General features: G+C 46.2%; 1 protein-coding gene across 3 annotated transcripts in view; it reads right to left on the minus strand.

Moving 5' to 3' along the window:
- Nucleotides 1-771: 771 nt before the first annotated feature.
- The window catches only part of LOC118391901 (mitogen-activated protein kinase kinase kinase 11), a 42000-nt gene continuing 28507 nt past the window's right edge, over nt 772-14264 (minus strand). The window contains exons 3-11 of one of the 3 annotated variants that reach the window (XR_008062630.1): nt 12447-12595; nt 11760-11935; nt 11289-11535; nt 9493-9609; nt 8063-8225; nt 5821-5921; nt 4992-5630; nt 1607-3998; nt 772-1484 (exon numbers count right to left, since the gene is read on the minus strand). Coding sequence is in view for 1 of the 3 variants with exons in the window: in XM_035783392.2 (XP_035639285.1) it covers nt 3370-3998; nt 4992-5630; nt 5821-5921; nt 8063-8225; nt 9493-9609; nt 11289-11535; nt 11760-11935; nt 12447-12595 (2221 nt within the window). In the remaining 2 variants the exon portion in view is untranslated. Of the gene's footprint in view, nt 3999-4991; nt 5631-5820; nt 5922-8062; nt 8226-9492; nt 9610-11288; nt 11536-11759; nt 11936-12446; nt 12596-14264 lie in introns of all 3 variants that reach the window. The other 2 variants (XR_008062629.1, XM_035783392.2) reach the window with 2 other exon arrangements.

Genomic DNA, 14264 nt, shown 5'->3' on the forward strand with positions numbered 1-14264 from the left:
AAGAACTGAGACGGACATGAGGGCTTGGACCGAGACAGACGTACACATGACGAGACAGATGGACATGAGGGCTTGAACCGAGACAGACTGACACATGACGAGACAGACGGACATGAGGGCTTGGACCGAGACAGACACATGACGAGACAGACGGACATGAGGGCTTGGACCGAGACAGATACATGACGAGACAGACGGACATGAGGGCTTGGACCGAGACAGATACATGACGAGACAGACGGACATGAGGGCTTGGACCGAGACAGATACATGACGAGACATGAGGGCTTGGACCGAGACAGACTGACACATGACGAGACAGATGGACATGAGGGCTTGGACCGAGACAGACACATGACGAGACAGACGGACATGAGGGCTTGGACCGAGACAGATACATGACGAGACAGACGGACATGAGGGCTTGGACCGAGACAGAGTGACACATGATGAGACAGACGGACAGGCAGCAATACCGATGCCCTTGCGACAATTTCGACCATCAGTCTCAGTTTCATTCCTATGGGAATTACAGGGGTTGTCTGTTGACTTGTATGTTGAGGCTAAAGTGCAGGGGTCTTGTATGGTCTAGTATAGTAGGCAATAACACACCGGCCACAGCTTTAGATGACTCTGTGATGGGAGAGGGAAAAGCCAGGGGTGCAGAGCGGAGGAGCTGCTCTATATTCAATGGCACCTTATTCCATATATGTACACTAGTGTTTTAGCAGGCATTCACACACACTGTGGGGTGTTGGGTTGGAACACAAGTCAGTACAATAAGGGTTTATTTGAGCATTCAGTGTCACAGGGCACTGCATGGATGGTTTACCAATCTACAAACTAAACCTAGAAAGGACCCTTTTGAAATACCAATTTGTAATACTACGAATGGGAATAAAATTACTTTTTGCAATTGACTTTTATAATCCTAAACATCCTTGGCCATGTCCTTGTCCTTTGGTGATGACTAGACCACTCCTACTCAGAGTTGCACTGGACTGCCCTTATCGACTCAGACATTGACGCCACTAGCTGTTCATTTCCAATAATCACAATTGAAATTCCATAGTACATGTTTCTTCGCCTGGAATGAATGCTCACTTTCTGTTCTTTATCGGATATGAAATGATGACAGACCGATTTAGGGTTGACATATACTGTAGTCTCAGGCCACACCTGCCTCTCAAACTAATCTCAATAAGAACGATGACAAAGATCAAAGATGATATGTCTCTAAGTAGTTATGTGCACATCACATAGGGGGAGAGGTAGAGAGGGGAGGCACCTTATAGGTTGAGATGCAGTCCAGTCAGTAGTCAATGGCGTGAAGCGAAAACGGACCCAATCTCTTTGGATCAAGAGAGGAGCAGTTTGCCTGACCTGAGAAGAAGGGGGATATAAGTGGTGGGTAAGACTAGGAGTCTCTGCTGACCATCTGACCTGACCAGGAACGAAGAACTCTGTGCCCCTGGTCCCACGACCTGACCAGGAACAAAGAACTCTGTGACCCTGGTCCCCCGACCTGACCAGGAACAAAGAACTCTGTGACCCTGGTCCCCGACCTGACCAGGAACGAAGTACTCTGTGACCCTGGTCCCGCGACCTGACCAGGAACGAAGTACTCTGTGACCCTGGTCCCGCGACCTGACCAGGAACAAAGAACTCTGTGACCCTGGTCCCGCGACCTGACAAGGAACAAAGAACTCTGGGCCCCTGGTCATGTCCATTGGTCAGGAAAAACTCCAAGCCCTTATAATGAGGCATTGCTCTAAAGGGGGCAGGCTTCTGTATCATCTGGAATCGCATTAAAGGGGACTCCTGCCGTGGATGCGATATCGAACAGCACTGCTTAAATCCCTTTTAAGAACCCTACTCATTTAGTCTAAACTTTATGTTGGGGGAAATGTATCAATTAGGCAAATATCTCCATGTTAATAAATTAACCCTGTCCTTATCACAATCCTAATTAATATTATCACTCAGTTCGTCAGCACAGTCATTAAGACTAATTACAAAGCTTGCCACTTGGGTAAACTCTCTTCCCCTAGAACGAAACAGCCAGATATCAATTTGTTTGCAGGCTATTATACTGTAGCTTCCCTTCTAACGTGCCAATTTGTCACTAAGAAATGAGTGTAATAGTCAGATATCCTCCTTAAGTTGCTACTTCCAGGATTTCATCCAATCAAGATTTAACAGTATTCCCATGTTGGACTGGACAGAACCAATCCTGGTGGATAATACTGGACACTGGGGAGGGGCTATAGTTATGCGCCCTACCACTCAGCCACACTAAGGGCAAACATGTATAACGCTGTGGGCTGAAGCAGTCACATTCTTTGCCACATGAACGGAATGTGCTTTGTGGCGCCTCTAGTCTCCCCAGGCTTTGTCGCCTGCTGACCTGCCAAATAAATCAGTCGCATTTTGGGAATGTGGTCAGAATGTTGTTGGAATGTTGTCTTTTTCCTGTTTTGAATGCCTGGGTCCTGGGTTTGTTTGGCTTTAATATCCAGAGGATCTCTAAGGAATTATCGATTGGATGATATGGCACCTCTGTAGCCATACTTGGAGTACTCTCTCACATTGACCCATCACACATTATTTATTGCAGAGAGAGACAAACACGCGTGAGAATTTGTTTGTTTGTTTGTCGAGGGTAAGAGCAGAAACATTGTCATATCTTGCACCTAGCTTCACTTAGCTCCTAGTCCTTTGCACCTTTAAGCCAAATCATAGAAAATAGGTTCTGAAGTAGGTTCACCACTCAAGACCAGAAACCTTTTAAAATGCTTTATAAAGCAAATTGCACTCTAAATGTCCAAGGCCCTGAATGCTTTCAGAGCCACAGATAAAGCAAGCTGCTGTTTCCAGCTTCGTATTATCCACACACTTCAAAAAGTAGTGAGAGACACGAGTGGAAGCGATAGAGGGACGTCTGATTGAGTCTGGAGAAGCCCACCGATCGGACTCTCCAAAATAGATGTGAGAGAGAAATCCTCTGGAATGAAATGGGCATCAGACGTTGGTTTGTTGTGCACAGAAATCCACTCCCACAATCCATTGTCACGGAGCTAGATGGCAGGCAGGCTTAGCTTCCTTGTTGGTTTCTAAGGCAACACGAAACCACTCCACTGTTTGGGCACCCCATTTCCCACAATTCCCCTAAAGGGGGGCATGCATGAGTGTCATGTGCATTTTTGTTTTGAATAGGACTCCAAATCCTCCTCATTCCTAACACAGGATATACACAACCTGTACCTGTCCATTTAGGGGGCTGGGCCGCGCATTCCTTAAAAAAATAAAAAAAACGCTTCTATAAACTCTGTGCCATGAGAAAGGCAAGGTCAGGGTTGGAGGTTTAGTTTAGAAGCGATCGTCTCTGGGTTGCGTGGGGGACTTGAAAGGCTTGAGTCCCAGAGTCCTGCCGGGTCGCGTCTTCTCTTTGGTGACCTCCAGGGGCTTGACCCCGACCCCACACACCGCTGCCCAGCCCAGGTCGATAAGCGGCGAGTCGGCCGGGTTCAGAGGCGCCACCCGGAACGTGGGCAGGGTTGGGGACCCGTTGGTGGAGCAGGGCGCCGAGCGAGAGGTGGGGAACGGTGGCGAGAAGGGGTCAAAGGGCGAGGGCGTGTCGGGCGTAATGCCTGACAATGGGTCGGCTCTCAGGGAGAATGGGTCGCAGTCCGGGGAGGGGAAGGGGTCACAGTTCGTGAAGGGGTTGGTGGGCGAGGGCTGGTACCCCAATGGGTGGCTATCTGACCGTCGAGGGCTGCGGGCACCACCGAACACTCCGCCACCGCCCCCAGCAGAGACGAAGCTCCAGGGGTCGATGCGGGGTCGGATGGGGGAGGGGCGCGGGCGGGGGATGACGTTGACCTCCAGGCGACGTGTTTTGGGGCTCCAGAGGCGAGGGTCAGGGAAAAGGGAGAAGGGGACAGCCAAGGGATTGTCTTCTGACTCCAGACTGTCCTGGCACATGGGGAGGTCCAGGCCTGAGAGAGAGAGAGAGAGCAGATTAGATGAGTGGAACACAGAGATGATAATAAATATGTTACGTAACAATTCATTAAAACAGGTCTCGGAAGACTGAAGCATCCAAACCTACCACACGCCCCAAACAGGTTGCTAAGATACAGGAAGGTAAATAAGAACCATTTCACTAACAGCTTAGCTAATATAAACCACATATCACATAAATGGCAATTGACTAAGTGTGCAGACATTTTCTTAGTCATGTATTACAGACTGACAAAAACCTCGGGGGGGGGGGGTATACTCGGTGTATAGGAACTAGGGTGCCATTTGGGACGCATCCTAGAGAAACATAGAAATACAATTACACAGACATACTGAGTGTACTCATGAAAGTATAGTCAAATTGCTGAGCAGTGTTCTGAGATTTTGTATCTTCTTCCTTCTAGTAATTCCATTTCTGTCCAAACAAGTTGCTGGCAAAAACATTATAAGAACTTGTTATTTTCATGTCATTACATCTAATAAAACGTAACATATTAAGGTGTACGGTAATTGCGTTGTTATTTGTTTTATTAGCTTTTGACTCTAAGTGCTCCTTGTGATGAGTTGCTTGACTAGAAGATGCAAGTTATTAGCAGCATTACAAGCAGAGGCAGGCTTGATGAAGGGCTCGAGGCTGTTCCGCGATGGCATCCTTAGAGAGAACACTGTTGTCTGACAGACAAGACTTGATATGAAGTTAACATATAAAATGGCACCGGAGGGCAACTCTTTAAAACAGCCCTTAACTGACTGTGAGAATCTATTACCTTTACTCTTTAGCTTCTGCTCCACCATCATTATAACTGTCAGAGCTGCTATTAAGTAAGCCACACGCAACACATTTCGGGGAGATGTGTGTTTTTGCTTCGTAATGATGAAATAATAAAAATCCCCTGTCTGGAGTCTGAAGGGGGAAGTGGGGTGTGTGTGTTGCGTGCATGTGTCTGTATCTGTGCATATACACTCACCTAGTTGAGAGGCAGAGAGCAGGCCTTGGCTGGACCTCCTCCTCCTGTCTGACCCCTGGCCCCAGGCGTCACAGCCTGCCTCCCCATTGTTGTGGTGGTGGGACGGGGCCCAGTCTGCTGGGCTAGCCTGCCTCTGGACCTGGTAATGGGGGCTCCGGGGGCTCTGAGGGGTCTGGGCGTGCCTGTGGCAGTCCCTCTCCCGGCGGTGAGGCGGAGGTGGAGTAAGGGGCAGGGGATTCACCCCGGGGGCGTGCAGGGCGCAGGGGAAGTCAAAGAGGGGCCGGGGGAGGTGCTCCAAGTTGGAGAAGGAGATAAGGTCATCCACCGCTGGGGGGTCCGAGGAGGAGGGGATTTTGAGGGCCGTGATGGGGACCTCCTGCAGAAGGTGGTGGTGGTCCAGGGGCGGGGGATTAGTCCGGGGGGGAACCCTGGGAGGGATGTGAGGCACATCCAGGTGTCGTCCCAGGGCCACAGAGGCCAGGAGGGAGCCGCCGCCCAGTAGGGCCCGGTGGGTGCTCCTCAGCAAGCCTCCCAGGGAGCGGTGCTCAGGCCTGGGGGAGCCGGCCGGGGAGACCCCCTCCTCGATGCCAGAGTCCCCCTGAGGTAGAGTAGGCCTTGGGGGCTCTTTCACCAAGGAGCCTGGAGAGGGAGAGAGAGGGAGAGAGAGGGAGAGAGAGGGAGAGATTGGTTGGTTGGTTGGTCGGTCAACTCATGCATACAGAATACTAATTTAGCACAATTTATAATCAGCTATGACCCAATTAGTTAGGATAGAGGTGGATTTTGTGTGAATATGGTAAAGTAACTCTGATAGTGGTGAAGAGCATACCGTTTTGGACAGGGGTGGAGGGTCTGTACTCCTCAAAGTCATCCTTGGATTCTCCGTTCTCATTGCTGTCCATGTCCAGAAGCTTGGCTCTCATTGAAAGACTGGAACATACATAATTGCTTTAAAACAAAATATTTCTGATTCAGCCAATACAGTCCACATCGGATTCATATCTGGCCCTGTGTGTATGGAGGGGTGGATTTTATTTGATCAATTTAACCTTTATTTAACTAGGCAAGTCACTTAAGTACAAATTCTTATTTACAATGACTTCCTACCAAAAGGCCTCCTGCGGGGACAGGGATAAAAAAAAAAAATTATAACGAGACAACACAAGAGAGACCTAAGACAACATAGCAAGGCATCAACACATAACACAGTATGGTATTGACACAACATGACAACAACATGGTAGCAACACAACATGGTAGCAGCACAAAACATGGTACAAACATTATTGGGCACAGACAACAGCACAAAGAGCAAGAAGATCGAGACAGTCATAAATCACGCAAAGCAGCCACAACGGTCAGTAAGAGTTTCCATGATGGAGTCTTTGAATGAAGAGATTGAGGTCAAACTGTCCAATTTGAGTGTTTGTTGCCGCTCGTTCCAGTCTCTAGCTGCAGCAAACTGAAAAGAGGAGCGACCCAGGGATGTGTGTGCTTTGGGGACCTTTAACAGAATGTGACTGGCAGAACGGGTGTTGTATTTGGAGGATGAAGGCTGCAGTAGATATCTCAGATAGGGGGGAGGCGGGAGTGAGGTCTAAGAGTTTTATAAATAAGCATCAACCAGTGGGTCTTGCGACGGGTATACAGAGATTATCAGTTTACAGAGGAGTAGAGTTCATTGATGTGATATGTCCTATAAGGAGCATTGGTGGCAAATCTGATAGCCGAATGCTAAAGACAATCTAGCCGCTTGAGAGCACCCTTACCTGCTGATCTATAAATGACGTCTACGTAATCTAGCATGGGTAGGATGGTAATCTGAAATCAGGGTTAGTTTTAAAGCTGAGGTGAAAGAGGAGCGCTTACTATAGAGGAAACCAAGTCTAGATTTAACTTAAGCCTGCAGCTTTGATATGTGCTGAGAGAAGGACAGTGCAACGTCTAGCCATACTCCCAAGTACTTGTATGAGGTGACTACCTCAAGCTCTAAACCCTCAGAGGTAGTAATCACACCTGTGAGGAGAGGGGCATTCTTCTTACCAAACCACATTACCTTTGTTTTGGAGGTGTTTAGAAAAAGGTTACAGGTAGAGAGAGCTTGTTGGACACTAGGAAAGCTTGTCGGAGAGCATTTAACACAAAATCCGGGAAGGGACCAGCTGAGTATAAGACTATCATCTGAATTTAAATGGATGAGAGTTTCCTACTGCCTGAGCTATGTTGATGTAAATTGAGAAGAGTGTGGGGCCTAGGATTGAGCTTTGTGGTATTCCATTGGTGATAGTCGGTGGCTGAAGATTTTCTGACTTTATACACTACACTCTGGGGTAGTTAGCAAACCAGGCCAAAGACCCCATAGACACCAAAACTCCTTAGCCGGCCCACAAGAATAGAATGTCTACCGTATAAAAAGCTTTGGCCAAGTCAATAAAAATAGCAGCACAACATTGCTTAGAGTCACGGGCAATGGTGACATCATTGAGGACCTTTTTAAGGTTGAGTTGACACAACCATAATCTGAATGGAAACCAGATTGCATACCAGAGAGAATACTATAGACATCAAGAAAGCCAGTCAGTTGATTATTAACAAGTTTTTCCAACATTTTTGATAAACAGGAAATAGAAATAGGCCTTGAACAGTTAGGATCAGCTTGATCTCCCCCTTTAAATAAAGTATGAACCGTGGCTGCCTTCCAAGCAATGGGAACCTCCCCAGAAAGGAGAGACAGGTTAAAAAGGTTGGAGATTGGCGATGATAGGGACAGCAACCTTAAAGAAGAAAGGGTCTAAACCATCTGACCCAGATGTTTTTTTGGGGGTCAAGTTTCAGGTGATCCTTTAGCACCTCGGACTCAGTGACTTCCTGTAAGGAGAAACTTTGTAGCGGGGCAGGGGAAAAAGAGGGAGGAGCATCAGGGATAGTTGCATTAGAAAGGTTGGGAGATGAGGAAATATTGGACGGGCAAGGAGGCATGGCAGAGTCAAATAGGAATCCTGACTTAATGAAGTGGTGATTACAGAGCTCAGCCATGTGCTTGTTGTCAGTGTAAGGGAGGGGGTTACTACCTGCTCTCCTGTGGGCTGAGGCGCAGGACTTTGGGGCTCTTAGGGCTCTGGGGCCTCCAGTGGGGCCCCAGCCGGTCCCCGTTGGCCTGCTTGTTGTGTGGAGGGGCCTCTAGGGGCCACATGGAGCTCAGACCAAACGCCCTGCTGTTCTCACTAGGGCTGACTGGAAAGAGAGAGAAAGAGAGAGAAAGAGAAGTTTGGGAATAGAGGGGAGAGGCATGGAGTGACAGAGAATGGGGGAATCAAAGCGGGCAATAATAGAAGTGAGATTCCACCTGGTGCTGCACACTTAGACTTTCTCATCCCCTCAGGGCTAGCGATGCTAACTCAGCTACGCTAATGTTAAACAAACACTGACTGCATGACTCAGCAGCTCTCGCAGCGCTGTCACACAACAGGCATCCCGTCCTAAAGGGGGTTCTGACTCCGAGATGCAAACTGCTGTCACGTTAGTCATTCACGACGTCGCTGCAATCTCTATGGGCTGATACAGTGCAAAGATGCTAAGACGCTAAAGCGCTAACATAATGCTAACAAAATTCTAACCATATGGCCCCCGAGTTCAGTAAGTCATTGTCTGCCGTGACACAGCTAGCACAGATGTTTGCTAAATAAGGAAATACATTTTAATGACAACCGCACACTGAGCCCTAAAAAGTACCATTAAGCCTACAAATGATTACAGACGCACGAATCCAACCCACATTTTAAAACGCATAAATGAATCAAACAGATGTTTTCGAAAACCACTAATCCAATAAAATATTTAATATAAATTAAATTGCAATCTTTATTGTGCTGTTAAACTCAACCATTGTGGATAGACCTATTTCATGGGCATTTTAGGAAAACCCCTTCCAGTCTGTTGGGACACAGAAAATTCCTGTAGGTGTGGTGTAGGACATTATCTATGGGGAGAATTCTCCCACTAAGGGGAAACTATAATGGAATTAGTCTTTAGCACTGAACTCCAGAAGAGTGCTGTTAATCAAATGCCCCTCCACTCCTACTTAGCACTGTAACACACAGACCAATGAATTTAGCTGGTTTCTTATTCAGTAAAAAGAGACATTGTGTAACAGCACACGCATGTAAAAATACAGAGATGATTTCTGTCATTGTAGCACATGGAGCAAAGACTCCCCTAGCTGGTAGAAAGAGGACATTGCAGATATAGAGAACTAAAGGCTAAAGCAAATACACTGTTGATCCATTGTTAAAAGGAAGGAAGAGAGGATATTTGGATTGGAACAGCTATTGTTGCGAAAGGATGTGTAAGAGGGAGAGAGGAAGTCTGTAGGGAAAGAGGCAGAGAATGTAAGGGCATGGTGAGGTGAGCATGTAGAGGTGAAAAAAAGGATGATGTGTGTTTGGTGGAGGGGTGTGTGTCTGTATGAACTGAGTGTGTGCTGGATGAAGACCACACTCACGTTGGATTGCTCGGAAGCGTGGGCCGAAAGAGGGAGAGGTGCCGGTGCCCAGATCGGGAGAGTTGCGTCTCTTCTCCAGCCCCGGAGACGCCTGGACAGTGATCTTATGGATAAAGTCTGGAAGAGACATACAGCAGATGTGAGACCAGACTACACAGACAGAAAATAAATTATAAATTAAAGAGGTTGGGCCCTGTTCAGTAGGGAGGAAACGTTTTGAAAGAGTAAAATGGGGAGGTACTACCTTCGCTTCATCCAATAAGAACACGTTGATTTTACAGGTAAAAAGTGCTTTGCTACAGTGTGGCCCACTGAATTCGACCCAGGTTCAAACAAAGACAAAGAAACTTGCTTGTCTTCAACAAGATTGTTTACCTTAGAAATACATTTATATTTTATGTGGTGGCATGGGTGTCTGAATTTCCTTTTCATGCCATGAGAATATGGTAATGTGAGAATATGGTCATTTGTGAGAGAATATGATCATTTGTGAGGCCAAAGTAAACGAAAACATGAGAGGCCTGAAGGATATCTGTCCTTGGCTAGCTTGTCGTAGTAAGATACATTGGTTGTGGAAGTACTGGGAGAGAAGAAGAGAGAGGCAAGAAGGAAAGGGAGAGCTGGGAGAAAAATGAAGAAACAGCTGGGAGAGAGAGACAGGGAGTGAGAGAAAGCTGGGAACGAGATATAGCTGGAAGGGAGAAAGAAGTTAGAGTTGGAGGAGAGAGAGATAGAGCTAGAGAGCGAGTGGCCAGCCAGGAGTGACAGGAAGCCCAGAGGCGTGGTTGGGTTAGCTCCATGTCCCTTTCATCAACCCACCACCAAATCACTACCCTGCTGCTGGGAATGGCCTGACCACAGCCTCCACACACACACACACACACACACACACACACAGTAAGTCTGTGTGCATTTGGAAAGAGAGAGAGCATCTGTATGAGAAACTGAGTGCCTCTGTGTCAGGCATGATGAGTGTACAGCATTGTTTGTTTCTATGGTGAGTTTCTTATCAGTAGACAATAGGAGTGGTCTACAAGAGAAAGTGAGTCTACAGCAGATAACGGGTATATGATTCTTCTGCACACTCAGTTGACACAGTAGTGAAGGAGTGTGAGGTGAGCTGAGGTGAATGACATGTACTATAGACTAACTGACTCTTTTTCTGTCTATGTGACTGCCCGACTCACAGACCGACCAACCATTCAACCATCTGACCAATATACATTCGCCTATGTATTTATTTTTATGTATCTATTTTATTATACATGTATTTTAAATTGGCTCTATATTCCAGATTTTTTCAAATTGAAAATTACATGTTTGAGGTGACAGTACAGAATGTGACCTTTTATTTGAGGGCATCTTCATTACATATCTGTCTAGTCCCCCCATTTCAGGGTGTCATAAGTATTTGGATAAATTCACTTACAGTATGGGAGGGACTATAAAGTGCTTTAATTTCTAAACGGTAAAACAGACATTTATGAAAAAAACTGAAATCAAAAGGTGACATTCTGTACTGTCACCTCAAACATTTCATCTTCAATGCAAAATGCTGAAGTACATACTGTAAGAAAAAAAAAGCTATCTATAACTTAAAGGGGTTCTTCGGCTGTGCCAATTGGAAAACCCTTTGAAGAACCCTTTCTGGCTCCAGGTAGAACCCTTTTGGGTAAAGGGGTTCTAACTGAAACCAAAAATGGTTATCCTATGGGGACAGCCGAAGAACCTTTTTGGAACGTGTGTAGAGAGACATTTCAAGACATCCCAAGCAAGTTTCATCGCCGTCCCCTCACCTTGAGGCATGCTGATCTTCTCTCCGTTCTTACTGCCCTTCAACTTGTGCTTCTTGAAGGTTCCCTTCCTCTTCTTGACGTTGGGCTTCTCCTGGTTGTTCATGTGCAGGATGAGGAGACTGAGCTCCCTCTCAAACACATCCTGTTCCCACTGGGCCAGCTGCTGCTCCCTCTGCCTCAGGAACTCCTCGTGAGACTTCTGCTCCACCGCCGCGCGCTTCAGCTCCTCCTCGCGACAACGCAGCTCCTGGAGTTATTACTGGTTATTATTGTTTTACTACACACATGCACGCACACACACACACTTACACCATTACAAAATGTTCTGTGCACATGCATAAACATGCACTCATTGTCCTACATACATATCCATCACAAACGCACCCCCCGGACACACAAAATAATCATCATTCAATCCTACTCTCCCAGCCTCTCTTTAATAGAAAAGACAGCTGGCTCTGTCTCCCTCACCTTCTCCTTGGCTCGGAGCTCATCAAACATGTCCTGGATCTCCAGTTTCCAGTCCTCCTGTAGGGAATGAAAGGAGTCCTGAGGCATCTCCTCCACCACCTGCCTCTCAAGAGCAGTTAGCTGAACCAAGATGGAGGCAAAGTTGGGCCTAAGGTGTGGGTCCTGATCCCAGCACTCTGTCAAGGCAGAAACACTTAGTTAAGATACATCATAAAAACATGCAAATGACAGATGCTCCACTACCAAAGTATAATCATGGGACTTGTATCTATAAGTGCCTGATTGCATTCAGGTCATGACACAATTCAAGCACAAACAACTCTCCAACTATTTCGTTGCATTTTAGATTAATTTTGGCCAGGCATTGTCAAGGCTGATATCATTACAATAATTGGGAGTGACTTTTGTGCTTTTATCAAACGGAACCGCCACCAACAACTGGCACAGCAAATCAACAACTACCACAAACCAACAACATCCTTCAGAAGATATGAACGGCAGCCAAAATACATTACACAACATAACCAGCTGATCAGCGTGTTCTTCCTAGATGTGACCAAAATGTAACATTATACGGAACATTTCATATTTCTCCTCCAGGTTTGAGGAAATGGAGAAAGAGAGCATTATGGTAACACCAAATTCATCACACACAAGTATGCGCACGATCACATACAGGACTCTTACCTGCCATGAGCTGGGCAAAGGGTTCTGGGCAGGTGGAGGGGATGGGGAGGGTGAGTTTGTTAACGGCCACCCCGTAGGCCACTGCCAGACCATCTATCCCTCTGTAGGGAACCTCCCCTGTCAGCAACTCCCACAATAGAACACCATAGCTGGGGAGGAGAGAGGGAGAGCAAGGAGGATTCAATGAAAAGTTAGGGCAGTTTATCAAGCCAGTCCCTGGTCCTTCTAGTATTAGCAAAGATGATGGATAAATGAAGATAGTTCCTTCAGGCTGTTAGCCATTGAAAAAACGTGAGTGGGTCTCCCATAGACACCAATGCAATAGCAGCTGGATTCTACAAACCTCTCATCTGGGACCACCAGACAGTTCACAATTTTGTTGTAGCCCTGAACTAACTCAACTGATTCACCTATTCAAGGGCTTGATTATTAGTTCACATTTTCAATCAGGTGTGCTAGCTGTGGAATAGTTCAAATACATGGAACGGACGGGGGTCCCCGAGGAGAGGTTTGAGAACCCCTGACTTAGTTCATTGACTTTAATTGAATCAGAAAAAAACACGTGTGTGGGATATCTCCCTTCGTCCGCCGTCTCCGGTATTAGCACACCTGATTCAATTAGTCAACTAATCATGAAGCCATTGATTGACAAGTTGAATCAGATGTGCCAGTGTTGGAACAAATACGTGGAATGGCTGGGGCACCTCAAGGAGGGGTTTGTTTTATGTATGTATAGCATCACACACTGTACAGAGCATGCAAATAATATCAACAGCTGAAGTAGAGGGAAGGTAACTACGCAATATATTATTATTTATTTATTTGTAAAAAATATGGCGCTCATGGAAGTGCACTATGAATCTATAAAGCATAAAGACAAATAGGGTAGAAAGACACACTTTTTTTAAAATAACAACAAAAATATGATAGAGCCGTTTCTATATATACAGTGGGGCAAAAAAGTATTTAGTCAGCCACCAATTGTGCAAGTTCTCCCACTTAAAAAGATGAGAGAAGCCTGTAATTTTCATCACAGGTACACTTCAACTATGACAGACAAAATGAGGGGGAAAAAATCCAGAAAATCACATTGTAGGATTTTTTATGAATTTATTTGCAAATTATGGTGGAAAATAAGTATTTGGTCACCTACAAACAAGCAAGATTTCTGGATCTCACAGACCTGTAACTTCTTCTTTAAGAGGCTCCTCTGTCCTCCACTCGTTACCTGTATTAATGGCACCTGTTTGAACTTGTTATCAGTATAAAAGACACCTGTCCACAACCTCAAACAGTCACACTGCTAACTCCACTATGGCCAAGACCAAAGAGCTGTCAAAGGACACCAGAAACAAAATTGTAGACCTGCACCAGGCTGGGAAGACTGAATCTGCAATAGGTAAGCAGCTTGGTTTGAAGAAATCAACTATGGGAGCAATTATTAGGAAATGGAAGACATACAAGACCACTGATAATCTCCCTCGATCTGGGGCTCCATGCAAGATCTCACCCCGTGGGGTCAAAATGATCACAAGAACAGTGAGCAAAAATCCCAGAACCACACGGGGGGACCTAGTGAATGACCTGCACAGAGCTGGGACCAAAGTAACAAAGCCTACCATCAGTAACACACTACACCGCCAGGGACTCAAAATCCTGCAGTGCCAGACGTGTCCCACTGCTTAAGCCAGTACATGTCCAGGCCCGTCTGAAGTTTGCTAGAGAGCATTTGGATGATCCAGAAGAAGATTGGGAGAATGTCATATGGTCAGATGAAACCAAAATATAACTTTTTGGTAAAAACTCAACTCATCGTGT

This window comes from Oncorhynchus keta, chromosome 13 (genome assembly GCF_023373465.1).
Source record: "Oncorhynchus keta strain PuntledgeMale-10-30-2019 chromosome 13, Oket_V2, whole genome shotgun sequence".
Taxonomy (NCBI): Eukaryota; Metazoa; Chordata; class Actinopteri; order Salmoniformes; family Salmonidae; genus Oncorhynchus; species Oncorhynchus keta.